Source organism: Syngnathus acus, chromosome 17 (genome assembly GCF_901709675.1).
Source record: "Syngnathus acus chromosome 17, fSynAcu1.2, whole genome shotgun sequence".
NCBI classification, from domain to species: Eukaryota; Metazoa; Chordata; class Actinopteri; order Syngnathiformes; family Syngnathidae; genus Syngnathus; species Syngnathus acus.
In genome coordinates, this window is record NC_051102.1 from 2,664,736 (window position 1) to 2,678,154 (window position 13,419).

The 13,419-nt window shown below is 40.3% G+C and overlaps 2 protein-coding genes and 1 long non-coding RNA gene across 8 annotated transcripts in view; 1 reads left to right on the forward strand and 2 right to left on the reverse strand.

The window, feature by feature from the left end:
* Positions 1 to 7,870, reverse strand: part of pde4ca (phosphodiesterase 4C, cAMP-specific a) — a 31,287-nt gene extending 23,417 nt beyond the window's left edge. The window contains exons 1-4 of one of the 6 annotated variants that reach the window (XM_037275349.1): positions 7,627 to 7,699; positions 6,494 to 6,550; positions 6,340 to 6,404; positions 5,590 to 5,807 (exon numbers count right to left, since the gene is read on the reverse strand). In XM_037275349.1, the coding sequence (XP_037131244.1) occupies positions 5,590 to 5,807; positions 6,340 to 6,381 (260 nt within the window). In that variant the 5' untranslated portion in view covers positions 6,382 to 6,404; positions 6,494 to 6,550; positions 7,627 to 7,699. Of the gene's footprint in view, positions 1 to 2,820; positions 3,282 to 5,589; positions 5,808 to 6,339; positions 6,551 to 7,626; positions 7,713 to 7,801 lie in introns of those variants that run through there. The other 5 variants (XM_037275352.1, XM_037275350.1, XM_037275353.1 and 2 more) reach the window with 5 other exon arrangements.
* On the reverse strand, positions 7,653 to 10,423 carry LOC119137475 (gamma-interferon-inducible lysosomal thiol reductase-like). The gene is made up of 7 exons (XM_037276804.1): positions 10,418 to 10,423; positions 9,341 to 9,529; positions 8,750 to 8,824; positions 8,549 to 8,635; positions 8,326 to 8,478; positions 7,802 to 7,870; positions 7,653 to 7,712 (listed from the first exon to the last, which is right to left on the reverse strand). The coding sequence occupies exons 1-7, from the start codon at positions 10,421 to 10,423 to the stop codon at positions 7,653 to 7,655; spliced, it is 639 nt and encodes a 212-aa protein (XP_037132699.1).
* A 2,302-nt stretch (positions 10,424 to 12,725) lies between these two features.
* LOC119136753 lies at positions 12,726 to 13,386 on the forward strand. The gene is made up of 2 exons (XR_005100798.1): positions 12,726 to 13,051; positions 13,179 to 13,386. It is a non-coding gene; the product is annotated as an uncharacterized LOC119136753 (long non-coding RNA).
* The last annotated feature ends 33 nt before the right edge of the window (positions 13,387 to 13,419 follow it).

Consider the following 13,419-nt stretch of genomic DNA (forward strand, 5'->3'; position numbering starts at 1 on the left):
GTCCCACGTAGTCCTTGTCAGAAGGACGTCTGCTCCCTCTTCTGTTCTCTCTTGAGAGTGGTGGGATTGAACTTGGGCTTGTAACAAACAAACAACACTATCTCCCCCGAGTATTAGAGACAGAGAGAGACGCTGCAGTGGATGAGGAGGGGTGGAGTGCAGCACATCATCCCAGAGAGGCAGTGCGAGAAAGTCCCAATGAGAGACACGGGACAGAGAAGGCAGAGAATTGCACAGGCATCGCCGGAAATTTGCGTGGTACTGCAAAATTACGGTAAGACGGTTCTGAAAAAACAAAAACAAAAAGAGCGTGCGTTCAACTACGCTTTCCCTTTTCGTGTGAGCAACCTGCCTCCAAGCCAGCGGTAATAACAGTGCACTGGTTAATCAATACTTCAATATTGCATCTGTGTGGACTTTTTTTTTTTTTTTTCAAAGTTGATTCCGTTTTCCTCTTTAATATTGAACTCTGCTCTCATGCGATCATATGCCCGGACCGGTTAGCGTATTACCGCCTTCGGTCAAACAAATAAATGAACATACAATACATGTTTTGTGTAGGAGAGTGAAGCACGGGACTTAAGTGAAGCTGGCTGGAGTCAAATAAAATAATGTGAGCCAAAATACAGAAACTAGGGAACATTGTGCCTTTCACGAGCAAACTATTTTCAACTGAGTCCAACCCCATTGGATTTGTGTTTTTTTTTTTTTTGGACCATGCAGAATTTCACAATCGTCGCATTATATAAAAATAATCAATTGCTATCGTCTTGTATCACTCTTAAGTGGCATTTGCCTGGCAACAAATAAATAATTTCTCATACCGCAGTGTGAATTTGGATTTCTGAGGGAGTTGCTATAGCACTTCCAATACGTAATCTAATCACAAATATTACATAACTCTGAACGCACATTCCCACAGTACTTCGACCAGTGCAGTGGCGGTTCCTGGCATGTACACCATGTGTGGCCACAAAGGGTGACCCCCAGAACAACAACTAAAAAATAAACAAAATATGTGTGAAGTGGTTTTTCATTGTGTAACGAGAGCTACAAGTTAATAAAACCTCACTTGAACGCTCCAATGGGCCAGTAAAGTTTTACTGGCCTTAGCCCCACGAGTGTCAAGTTGAGGAGGAGCAAATACCAAACAAGGACATCATAGATGATTTTACATCAAGGAAGGCCAGGAGGTAACCAAATGAGACATTAAACAAAGGATGATGGTGGTTCCAATAATCGTCAACAAAGTCAGGAGTGTTGTGTGTTTACTTTGCTAAATCAGTCATTTGTTTTGTCTTATAATGCAACTTGACATTGCGCGAAGCAGACATGAGACATTTTATTTTCATTGGAACTGTGCCCATGTATGAGCAGACTTCTTTACCCTAACTCAAGAGCCAGTGGAAAAAGGGTTCTTAATCAACTTGGACATTGAGTGAAAATAATGTAGGGGTCACATTTTAACATTGTGCTCCCTGCGACATTCATTTTCCGCTGGATCCTCTCTTTGTTTAATTTATCCTCCTTGCGAGCCATCCGGCAATAAATTTTCTTCCTCAATTCAGCCGTGACATTAGAAGACACTCCACATATCCTTGCAGATGACTACTTTGCAGAACAGATACATTAAAACGCCACAGTTTGACGTAGCTTTTCCTGAGTGAACCTTGAAATTTTGTTCCAATGAACCCCACCCGAGTCTAATCTCAATTTTCTGCAGACACTAAAATCTAGGAAGACGTTTGTTTTTTTAATCAGATTGGCTTTGCTGTACATGTTGGAGAAGGGTAATCATTGACAAAGAGGACGGCGGCACCTTTTGGTGTGAGGGCACTGTTTCCTTCATAGGTTTTCCCGCCATACTATACATAACAGTGTTTCTTTGTGACTGAACATCAACTGAGTACTCTCGATTAGGCATCAAGTGATCACGAGTCTTGCGTAAATGTTTGATCTGCATTCAAATCCTCAATAGGAGCTCATATAAAGTTGAGTTCACAGGCACGAACGCTTGGGAGTTTGCCGACAGCCAACGCAGCTGTGTTCTCGGGGTGTCCGTACCAAATAGCAACCAAGATAAGATAATATAAAAACCAGTGGCGGAATTATTATTGGAGAAAATACTTTACTTTTTCTACCTGTAATGAAAACAAAGACAATATCAGTAATGGAGGTTTTGTTTTCCAGCCACGTGGATGCTATCGGTCTGAAGTATTTGCCCAACAAAGCGGAACAACAAACTCAGCTGATCCGGCGACAAGCGGGGATGTCGTATGTTGACTAAGGTGGATCCAGTCGAGTGGACAAAGCTTTGGAAAAACACTTACACCTTGAGGAAATTAAACACTAAAACTGACAGCTGCGGCAAACATACAGTACAATCAAGTCAAATGTCAAAGAAGTAAATCCAGATACAAATACGCAAAAAAGCGTCAAATCCGCAGACTCGGCTAATTTCACCATCCTTGGACAGTGCATAATGTTAAAGCAAAACCAAAGTGTGAATTCCATGACACCACAGGACTTGATAATCCGGGAGCCAAAAATAAACGAACAAGAGCAGCTGAGAAGAGGGACTCCCACTAGTTACACCAACACAATCTAGCCTTGCAACAATCAGCAGAAGGTGAAAACACAATTGTGCGATTATTTTTGAGGGGAACTGTTAGTTCAGGACATTTGCAAATATGGACTTGAAAGCGCAAAAACTGGCTAGTGTTTATATTTTGGACTAAGTTGTAAAGTACTCATCGCCAAGTATTTTTTTGTAGCCATACAAAAACCTTGACACAGGAGCCTTTGAGAAACAGACTCTACCTGGGCGTGTGTGCCAAAGTGAAGCGGCGCCTCTGGAGGTTGATGCTCCTGGCCATCATCATCTTTCTGAAGAACATGGGGGAATTTCGAGGAGACCCACGTGGGGAGACCCTAGGCGAGTTCTTTGGAGATCCACCAGGTGATCCTGTCTTTGTCCTCGGTAGGAGCTGAATCATCGGCAGCCTGTGCCTTCTTCCTTGTCCCTGAACTTCAACCTGCTCTTCTTCAGAACTCTCTGAGCAAAAATCACTCATGGTTAATGAGACTGCCTGCTCTGTGATAGTATGAGGCACTATTCTCAAATTCCTCTATGGTTTACTTCAACAGAATGTGTGGTGACATAACCACATAGCAGAATTTTGCCAGTCCAAATTCTGGTAGAGCCAACACCTCTGGTCATTTAAAATCTTTTTAGATGGAATCCAAAAAGAGATAAGTTTCTTTGTCGTCCCTTGCTGAAGGAGCACGGGTACATCAACATAGAGTTGATGTACTCCCCTCCCTCCTACTCTGAGGCTTTGTTTACATTACAGCTAAGCCGTCCCCTTGCTCCAACTAAATATGGACGTCTGATTTACAGGGCAGCAGAATCATGACAGATCCCCTCCAGGTTTTGTCCCTCAACCGACTTTCATTCAATCCTAAAATAGAATCCAGCTCTTCAACTTGATAACTGCGCTACAAAATTACTACCCCTTGAAGTCCAAACATTCAGCTGTTGCTTGCCTTGACTCTCCAGCTCGCTTCGTAGTCATGTCAAGTGATTTTGCATACTCAGGATTTTCTTGCTGGTACAATTTGTTGGGGGAATTGCCTATTTCCAGGCAGACAGCCTCTTTGCGTTTCACATGCTCCGAGATTACCAAGACAAGTCACATGAAGCTCCTCTGACTAAATCAGCAAGACAGCATGGGTGCTGTCACAACGGCGCTCTCTATCTGTGACCAGAGGCAACATCATCTCCACCCGCCATCCCCGACCCAACCCATTCGTTTATTGCTGGGGAGTAAGCAAGGGAACCTCGTGATTAAAGACTCGCAGATAAATCCAGTTTCTGTGTATACACAGTGAAATAACCCAAGGAGCTGAGGCATCTGACACGAGGCTCAACTGATGGGCAACAGTTGGGAGAAAGCTAAAAAAAAATAAAAATAAAAAATATATGGTTTCAGGCTTTGACCCTTTCTTGCTCCAGTACATTTTGTATTCTTAAGTAATGTTTGAAACAGAGGCAGTCCCAGGTCAAGAAAAGCAACTATTAGGTGGAAGCTATCGCTTCCATTGCAAGACACCAATTTCAAATGCCTCAGCCCACTATTTGAGAATTTATTTATTACATATTTTACATAACAACAAATCTCATGGCACACATTAAGTGAACGTTAGCGGCTTTGTTAACATGCCGTTTGTCATTCGTCATCTTTCACGATCACGACCAGACTTTTTACTACCTACCGCAACACAATCAAGATTGGCTTCTAAGAAATTCACAAAGCAAAGAAAAGGTCATCAGATCTTTGGTTCTAGCCCCCATAAGGTAGCAGGAAAATTCAGCAGTGAGCAGAAGCAAGAGCGACACCAAGGAGCAGCAGGCAGAGCAAAGGTTTTGATTTGGTTCCTCATTGTTACACAACAAACTTGTAAAATGTCATCTGACCCATGCGGTATCATCAATAATAACAGTTGCTATGAAACGATTTCAAATGTTTTGGGATAGAAGTCATCAAATAAAACAATAAGTTATGTTCTTGCTTTTGTACTTTTTATGTTCGTCACTTTTTTGCCAAGGTGCGCAAATCGAAGTGACTGTTTTAGAAATGGAGTCGAATGTTCATAGCAGCACTCACTCTCTTACTTCTTCTGTTGCTTAGTAAACTGAGATTCACAGTTCGTAGTTTACGTGTCACTTGATGCAAAACATCTGGAAGACCTGAAGGGATTATCTGGGCTGCCAAAATTCCCCAAAGGAGGATACAGTGGGTTACGACCATGGTGGGATTTGTATATTTAGAACAAAGCAACTGACCAAATATAGAGGCAAAGACTCACAGCAATATGTTGATGTTGCGTTTCTCTGAGTAGTTCAATGCCTAAATATCTTGGTGGGCTTAGACAGGACTTGTTTTGCACAAAACAACTCAGAAATTGGGTCACATTGACCCAAGTAGTGGCTCAGTCCAAGCATTGACTAAAATTGGGTTACTTTGGACAGTAATTATAATTTACACACTGTAGCGACTGAATGTTGCAGGCGTGCCTTGACGGGGCGTGGCCTCATGAGTCTCCAGGCCATTTTATATTTGTGTGTTTGTCCTGCTCAAACTCAAAACATTTATGGGTTCACTCTTAATTGGTGGGTCAATATTTTGATTGTACAAGACCTTAACACGACCCATACTGATGAGTTACAGCGACTAAGAAAAAAATGACCAGGTTGTCAGTATAGCTGTAGTTAAACGTAATACTAATTTATGACCAACATTTTCTAAGAAGACACATCTTTTCACTGTCAGCGGTCACCACAGCAAGTCACTTGCATGGAACAATATGGTTAGCAGTAGCCTCTTAAGACCAGAGGCCTTTTCCTGACACAAACCACCCATTTTCCATGGGTGGTCCATCTGCCTTGCCTTACTTCAACTGTCCAAAATGGCAACCATCTTCAGCTTAAAGAGTTGGATCAGAGTAGGTGAAGCTTACTACTTTTTCTGTGAGGACCGTGTATATTGTGAAAAGTACTGACAACAAAAAAGAGAAATGCAGACTCACAAGGCTTTGGAGATACGACTAGTCAGTGACCAAAGGGTCCCAGGAGATCCAGAACCGGAATCAGACAGGGCATCCTCAAGTCTGTCCAGCACAGCGGGTCTGCATGACAGCCTGGGTAGATGCAGGGTGCCAGAGAAGAGCCTCTTGACTGCATATTTGACGTAAGAACTTTGGAGGGGCTCGGTGCAAGGGGTCTGGTGCGAAGACCCCCACTCTCTCTGAAAAGGCACAGACCATAGTGTTAAGACAGAGAACAGAAGGCTATGAAAGTAAAAGGACTCAAATGTTCATTTTAAGAATGATTGTGTATCTTTGCCCTGTGATTGGCTGGGGACCAATTCAGGGTGTACTGCCCATGCCGCCCAAATACTCCTGCAACAGGCTCGAAACACAACCGCGACCCTCGTGAGGATAAGCGGTTCGGAAAATGGATCGATGGAAAGACATCTAACAAGTTGGTTCTCACGATGAATTTGGCTCTAAGGCTCATTGGACCTGCTGCGACAGTATTTTAAAACCAACACAAAAAGAGATTCTTTTCACAAGTAAGCAACAGTATTTTAAAACCAACACAAAAAGAGATTCTTTTCACAAGTATCTCGTGACAACACAATCGCCCCCAAGCTACACAGCATGTCATGATATATGCCATTTTAACAATTATCTTTACAAAAACAGTGTATAAAGCAGAATATATTCACAGTGACACAAATTCTAAAAATATATTTTTATTTGATCTACTTTTCTTACCTCAGTGACATTAAAACATTTTGATGAGTTATTTCTCTTCATACTGTATCAGGGTAGCAAGACAACTGGAAAGGTGATGGAAAACTTGAGTTATTACATTTAAGATAATGATAATGTCATAGGCTGTCACTTCCTCAGGCGACTATTCCTTTACCTTCTCACAGTCCTCCGCTTGTAAAAAGTCCAGTGTCACATAAATTACTTTTCTTTTCTAAACAGGGGGGGAATGAATCAGTATGGACAAAGTAAAATGGCAAAAAAAAAAAAAAAAAGTAATCCATAAAGCAGAGCTGAGATCTGGTGAAAAATTAGCGTGTATCAGGATAGTGCGAATCGTGTGTCTTTATCTGGTTGGACAATCAGGGGACGTCATGTATGCAGAAGTTCTGGTTGGGCCACAATGTGCTGCCAAAAACTTCCATGGCATCTTCATATGGCAGATCAACAGAGCTTCGTATGGCATTTTTATTCCAATAGAATAGTTACATACTTAGATTTGATTGGTACCATCTCAAAGTTAATCTAAAAGTGCATTTGAGTTCTTCCACATGTTTTTCTTTAACAGAACATATTCCCCAAGATGACATGAAAATTATACAAGACTGTGTGTTTTGCTGTTTTTCGATTATTGTATATTCTGACAGCCCTTGGTGAATATTCCATAACTCTGTTTCAGAGATTTGAATGGATACTGGGCAGCAATGCTGGGGCTGGCAATGCTTGAGGTCAACCATGTCCCAGGAATGTTACCATAAAGGAATGCAAGCACGCTGATGCATAACCAAAATGATTGCAATAAAGTTCACTTATATTTTTCCATTTGTGCAATGCAATGCAATATTTCTGTGTGGTTTGTTTTTGCTGTTGCTTATTCAATATACCTGTAGGAAAATATAAAAGCACTACCAGCTTGGGCCATCACTGCCATTAATATTCACACTGTAAATTTAGAAGGGGTAAATGTTTGTAGCGCTTGGCTCCTTTCAGGCGCTAAAGCTGTATGAATGAGTAAGGGCCCCATCTAAAGGCCAAAGAGACAAGACAAATTTATACATTCAAAGGCTAGACATTTATCCCGTGCAAAATGTTATCAAGGCAAGCCCAGTGATTTTGTTTTAGACAGCAAACTATTGAAATCCTAAAGGATTCCATGACATTTGTGTCCATAAAAAAAGTAGCAAACCTCTTGAGTTCACACTTTATGAAACATGGGAGCAAAAGAAAAAGTAAAAGCAATGTTGATGTTTTTCTCATAAATGCTCAAACAACTTGCCACAGTGGCCACACCTGAAGCAGGGTCGGCATCGAGCCGCTTATTGTAAAGAGCCGCCGGTAGATGCTTCTGTCTCTCCACAGACCACGGGCTTGATGCCCTGCAAACACATAGTTAAGAGGTCAAAGGGCACAGCCTTGAGTCAAGAACTGTCAGTGCTGCGGATATAAAGAGGCAACAAGTGTCTACCTTGTACATGCTGCAGATAAACGGGAAGAGAGAAGTTGTGGCTTTCTTCTGCAGGTCATCTGTGTGCACCTGGAAGTTTGTTGTTGCCAAATTAAAAAGGGTTTGCAAAAAAAAAACAAAAAAAACAGCATGGCTAAACACAGGTTGGGCTGTTCATTGAAATTTAATTCTAGTTTCAATTTTGAAACATTGTCAGTGATAATGTGAAATATTCCATCAAATAATTTGTGTTCACCCACAAACACTGTATGAATTAATTATATTTAAAAATAAGCATAATCACAACTTTCACTACTCAATGTTAAGGCTTTGACTCCACGCATACAAGGCCCCACACTGCCCCCAAGAGGCTAAGCGAGCACACATCAAGAACAGCCAGTATTTTTTATTATTTTGATTGCAATTATTTTAAGATATTATATTATATTACCGGTGTACTGAAAGTTGAGTTATACTGAATTTCCCCTCAGGGATCAATGAAGTCCACGTGAGGAAGTGGTGTAACAAGCAGCAGCAAAGCTCACCCCATTAATGGTCACCCAGGGTACAAACGTATGCGGAGGATCCAAAGCATTGGTCCTCAAGGCGTTCTGATGCATCAGCTGGTTTCCGACGTCTCCATCCACACAGCTCATGAGGCGATCCCAGCTCAGTTGAGGACTGTAAAGATTAACACACTAGGCACAAATACGATATTTAGACGACACATTAGAGGTGAGAAGATGGAAGAAACCAAACGTTTCTTACACTCTTAGCAGATGCAATAACATCAGTGGAGGCCTCCATGCAGAAGATAATGAGGAAGGCATTGTCGCTCATGTTCAACAAACACGTCTGGAAAAAAACACAATATACTTCATAAAACTGCACAGACGAGACCTAGAAAATGTAAACATTTTCTGTTACAAATATGGTCAGTGACAGCAGTTGAGTGATGTGAAACTTTACCTGAATCATATTGCCAAGGCACTCCTGTTCTCCATGTTGGCACTTAAATACATACTTGCTACCACTGGATGATTCCTATGATTCCAGAAACATCCAAAGTCTAACACAAAATCAACAATTACACAAACGTTTTCTATTAATTATTAACCCATTAACTATTTAAACAGTTCTTTAATTCGAAAATATATCCACATTACCGTGTGCACATATACAAACATTATCTCAGTTTATTTTCATTTCCCCTCTCAAAAAATGTCAGTTTCGTTTCAATTGAATATTACTTTGATGGAAAACATTTTCAAAAGATTTGTTGTCACAAAAAAATGGGCATTTAAACAGTGGTGTTTACACTTTTTTTACATTCCATGAATGCAGCGTCTTTAAAGAGTGCTTTATAAATTTTAAGGTTTGACTGTTATCAAGTTGCGGAACATACTGTGTTCAACCTTTGAGGTGGGATGGCTGTATATGAAATTAAGCTGCTGTTCCATAATCAACGGGCTGCTTATACAAGTTCCCTTTCAGGGCCGTGATAATCCCTCCCATGACAACACTATAGTGGAAATAAAACTAGATCATAGCCACATATACCTGTGCATTGCCAAAGGGAACCAGGTGGACAGAAAGGATGTCCTGTAGCAACACCCATGTGGGGTACAGCACCCGCGTGAGATACAGTATGCAGTCGGGACACAGACTTTCATAGTAGACATCCAACTGGACAGGTTCCCCTGCCTGGCGTGCCTTGGTCAAGTTGGCGTGGTGACACTGTTTCAAAACCTGCATGAAGAAGGGCAACAATTTTCTATAATATTTTGGGGAGCATTGACGTGTGTGTAGTGATTCTAAAAAATGTATGCGGAGGATCCCAGAAATCTCTTCTGGGGTGCATTAAGGTATGCTAGTTTCTATGACGGATGAAGACAAGGTAGATTCTACCTTGAGGTGTCAAACTCAAGGCCCGGGGGCCAGATACGGCCCGCCACATCATTTTATGTGGCCCGCGAAGACAAATTGTGCATCAAATTCGTGAGTCATTACTAGAATTGAAAATTGTCTTCACTTTTAATATATTTTTTTCTAAACATTTGACCAATTTTTACTCATCTTATTTGAAAACGAGTAATTTGTCAGTTTGTTTAGTAGCTTTTACTGTATATAATATGAGGTGCTCATACATTTATTTGGGATGACAGTCATAATGGCCCTCCGAAAGAAGCTATGACTACAATGCGGCCCGCGAAAAGAATTAGTTTGGCACCCCTGAGGTAGAACCTCTGTACATTTCAAACTACAAAGTTGTACTTTTGTTTATAAGTTTTGTTTTTAAGTACAAGACAGCAGTTCTACTTTTACTTTTTTTTTTACTAGACCGGGTATCGATAGTATTTGATTTCATATAAAGAGTTTTAGGGTGGAAACTTGAAAAAAAGTCTTGGAATCATGTCTTTTTTACACACAACGCAAACGACGTTTTACCTGTGTAGAACCAGACCGAATATAAAGTTTATACGGTTAAAAATATCTCATTATCAATCTCACCCCGCATTGAACGGCTGACTCAGGAGATGAACACCACTGTGACGGAGTGTAAGGACATGGCAAAGACAGAGAACTACATTTAGACTTAAAGCTTACGATAAAAGTCAATATAAGTAGCAAAGCCACCTTCATTATCCGACAATAAACTTAGTATAACATTCGAAGCTCAAGCCGTGAAAACGTACGGAAGCTCTCGCCCTGCGTTTCCTTAATAAAGTACCGCGTCATCTTTGATTGGCTGGCGGCCTAGTGACGTTTTCAACGTCACTTGTAGCCACGCCCGGACTGACCATAGGGAGAACCGGGAGAATTCCCGAAGCGCCGGCCTAGGATTGGCCTGCAGGCCTGCGTCTTTGTTTCTTTTTTATTTATTTATTTATTTTTATTTTTATAAATCTGCCGGTGCGGCGGCGAGCCTATCAGAGAGACAGGCCAGGCCACTCAGGCCAGGAGCATGTGAGGAGGGAAAGACGATTGGTTTATATCAATTAACACCCGCCCCCTTAGTCCGTATCAACCACATAGAGCGCGTGTGGAGGAAGAGGTGTGTTACGTATGTCAGGTGCCGGCTGCCGTGGTGTGTTTAGCTTGCGAGCGGTGCAAGTGAGGATACAGTAATCCCTCGTTTATCGCGGATAATTGGTTTAAAAACCACCCGCGAGAAGTGAAATCCGCGAAGTACGGTCACCAACAAGAAGTACTGGGCAGGCTAACGAGTTAGCGGAAAGATGCAAATTCGCAATCATGCTAACACGCGGAAACGGACTTCTAAATACTATATTAATACTACAATACTACATTGTCCTAAAAGTTAGACACATGTTTCCTCAATCTCCAAGTTTTATTTTGACTTTTAACTGTTAAAATGTACACGATACGATATTTGCCGATATCTTAAAGCCTGCTGTGATTCATCCACGATACATCACGATATAGTGCTCCACGATCGATATTTTTATTTATTTATTTATTTTTTAAATAAAAAATATAGAACAATATCCTGATTTATAACAATTCATACGCAAAATCAACAAGGTACTGCAAACTCTTTATTTAGGAAATTACAAGAGTATTGTAGTATACAAAGTGCTTATTTTAACACTGAACTTTATCAAATTCCTATATTTTTTCTCATATAAGTAAAGAAAAATGAATATTCTTTCTTTTTTGTAATACCATTAACTTTAAAGTGCATTACTGAACTATTTATTTACAATAATTTTAATTGTCCGTTGAGCCATTTTTTCTTTGGAATCCAAAGTGCTTCCAAACGAATGACTTGAAGCCCAAAGGGGAGCGAATTTCCTCGTCTTCTTGGACACTAGCCATAGCACCAGCCCAGGAGCCGCGTAGTTGTCGGCTCCCCTTTCACGCGCCTGCTCTGCTCAACACAACACGCCGCGTACTGCTCCCGGAAAGAGGAAGCAAGCAACAATGAACTGGATTTCAAAATAAAGTCGCGTCTAATGTCCGAGGTCAAACACGGCGATATAAATCGATGTTTACGTTTAGCATCGATGCCAATAAATCGTAGAGCATTATATCGATTAATCGATGTGTATCGATGAATCGTTACACCCCTACTGGTTACACAACTGACTCCTGGCCTCAAAAAAAATCTCCCAGTCCGGCCCTGCCTGTAGCTAAGTGAAATACGTACAAATGTGGTTGTAAAGAACAGGAGCGATATCTAGTGGCGTCATTTGAGAAAACATCCACGTCAAAAAGATGTACATTATACTATAACCTTAACAATTATATTGTAATCAGAAACATGAGGAGCCTCACATTTGCTTTATATTTGTTCTTGTCTTTGATTTTTTTTGTAGAGACAAACTATTGAATGGCAAGTTGATATAAAGTCTTCCCATCTTGATCGAATGCCAAGACCACTATTTGCAGTGTCTTGTATAACAGGATTGATGTTGCATTACAATTTTCACCAGACAACATTAGACCATATTTTATATACTGTATATTTTATTGTCTTTTAAAATCATTGCATCAGGCTAGAGAGAACCATATAGATGAAAGAGTACCTGTGTGAATGAATAAAACTACAGACTGTACATGAGAATGGAAATAGGTTGTATGTAAAGTATGTCAGACCAACAGACTGAGGGTGAACACGGATTGTTTTTTGTGCACAGGAGTTACATAGCAGTGATTCCCAACCAGTGTGCTGTGGCAATTGAGTGACAAATATTTGATTTACTTCAAAAACATTTGTATTTTATTTGCCAACAATGTATAGTAACAGGCAGACCAATTAAAAGGTCTTTCCACAAGATGACAGAGGAATTAAGCACCTTTTTGTGAAATTTGTGTTAAGTGGTGTGCTGTGAGACTTTTTTTCCAATATGAAATATGTACCTTGGCTCAAAGGTTGGGAAACATGGGTTACACACAAAGCAACCAAGAGGCTGAAACAACAGTGCTCCCTCTCAGTTCAATTGTACTTTGGTGTGGCTTTGTGTGATTGCTTCATTCAATTCCACTGTTCAATAGCATAGACTTGCAGATTATATATTACGGTATTATTATTTAGCCATTTGTATTTAGTTGAGCCTTTTGTAGCATGACAACCAATCATTTCTTCAACACTTGAATGTTAATATTCAGTCGTATGAGACAACTGGATATTGAGTGGGTATACACGGTTTTGTGATATTAAAAATGGGACTAAGATTCATCATTTAAGAGGGCTTGTGTACACTTGTGCAACTACAGTACGTATCAGTTTTTTGTTTCAACTGAGTTGTAGAGCATATGGGTTAGAATAATGGTAAAAAAAAAAAAGAATTTTACGATTTATCTTGGTCTCATTTCTAATACCGCAAAATCTGGTATTTGTGTGTGGACTTTATTGCTATAGAGCCAAATTTAGGAAATGAAAAAAGCAATCAAACAAGCTTTTAGACAAATGAAATTTACTCACCATGCCCTTTTCTTCAAATAGTGCAAAAAAAAAAAAAAGCACGATTTCTTGAATTGTCATTTATAGTGTTGGTGTAATTTAATATTTTACTGTTATGTTTCGTTATTTACAATGAAATTGCTACCCCGTGAAATATCTGAGGGTCATGAACGTACTATAATACAAACAATAAAAAGATGCAACACACAAG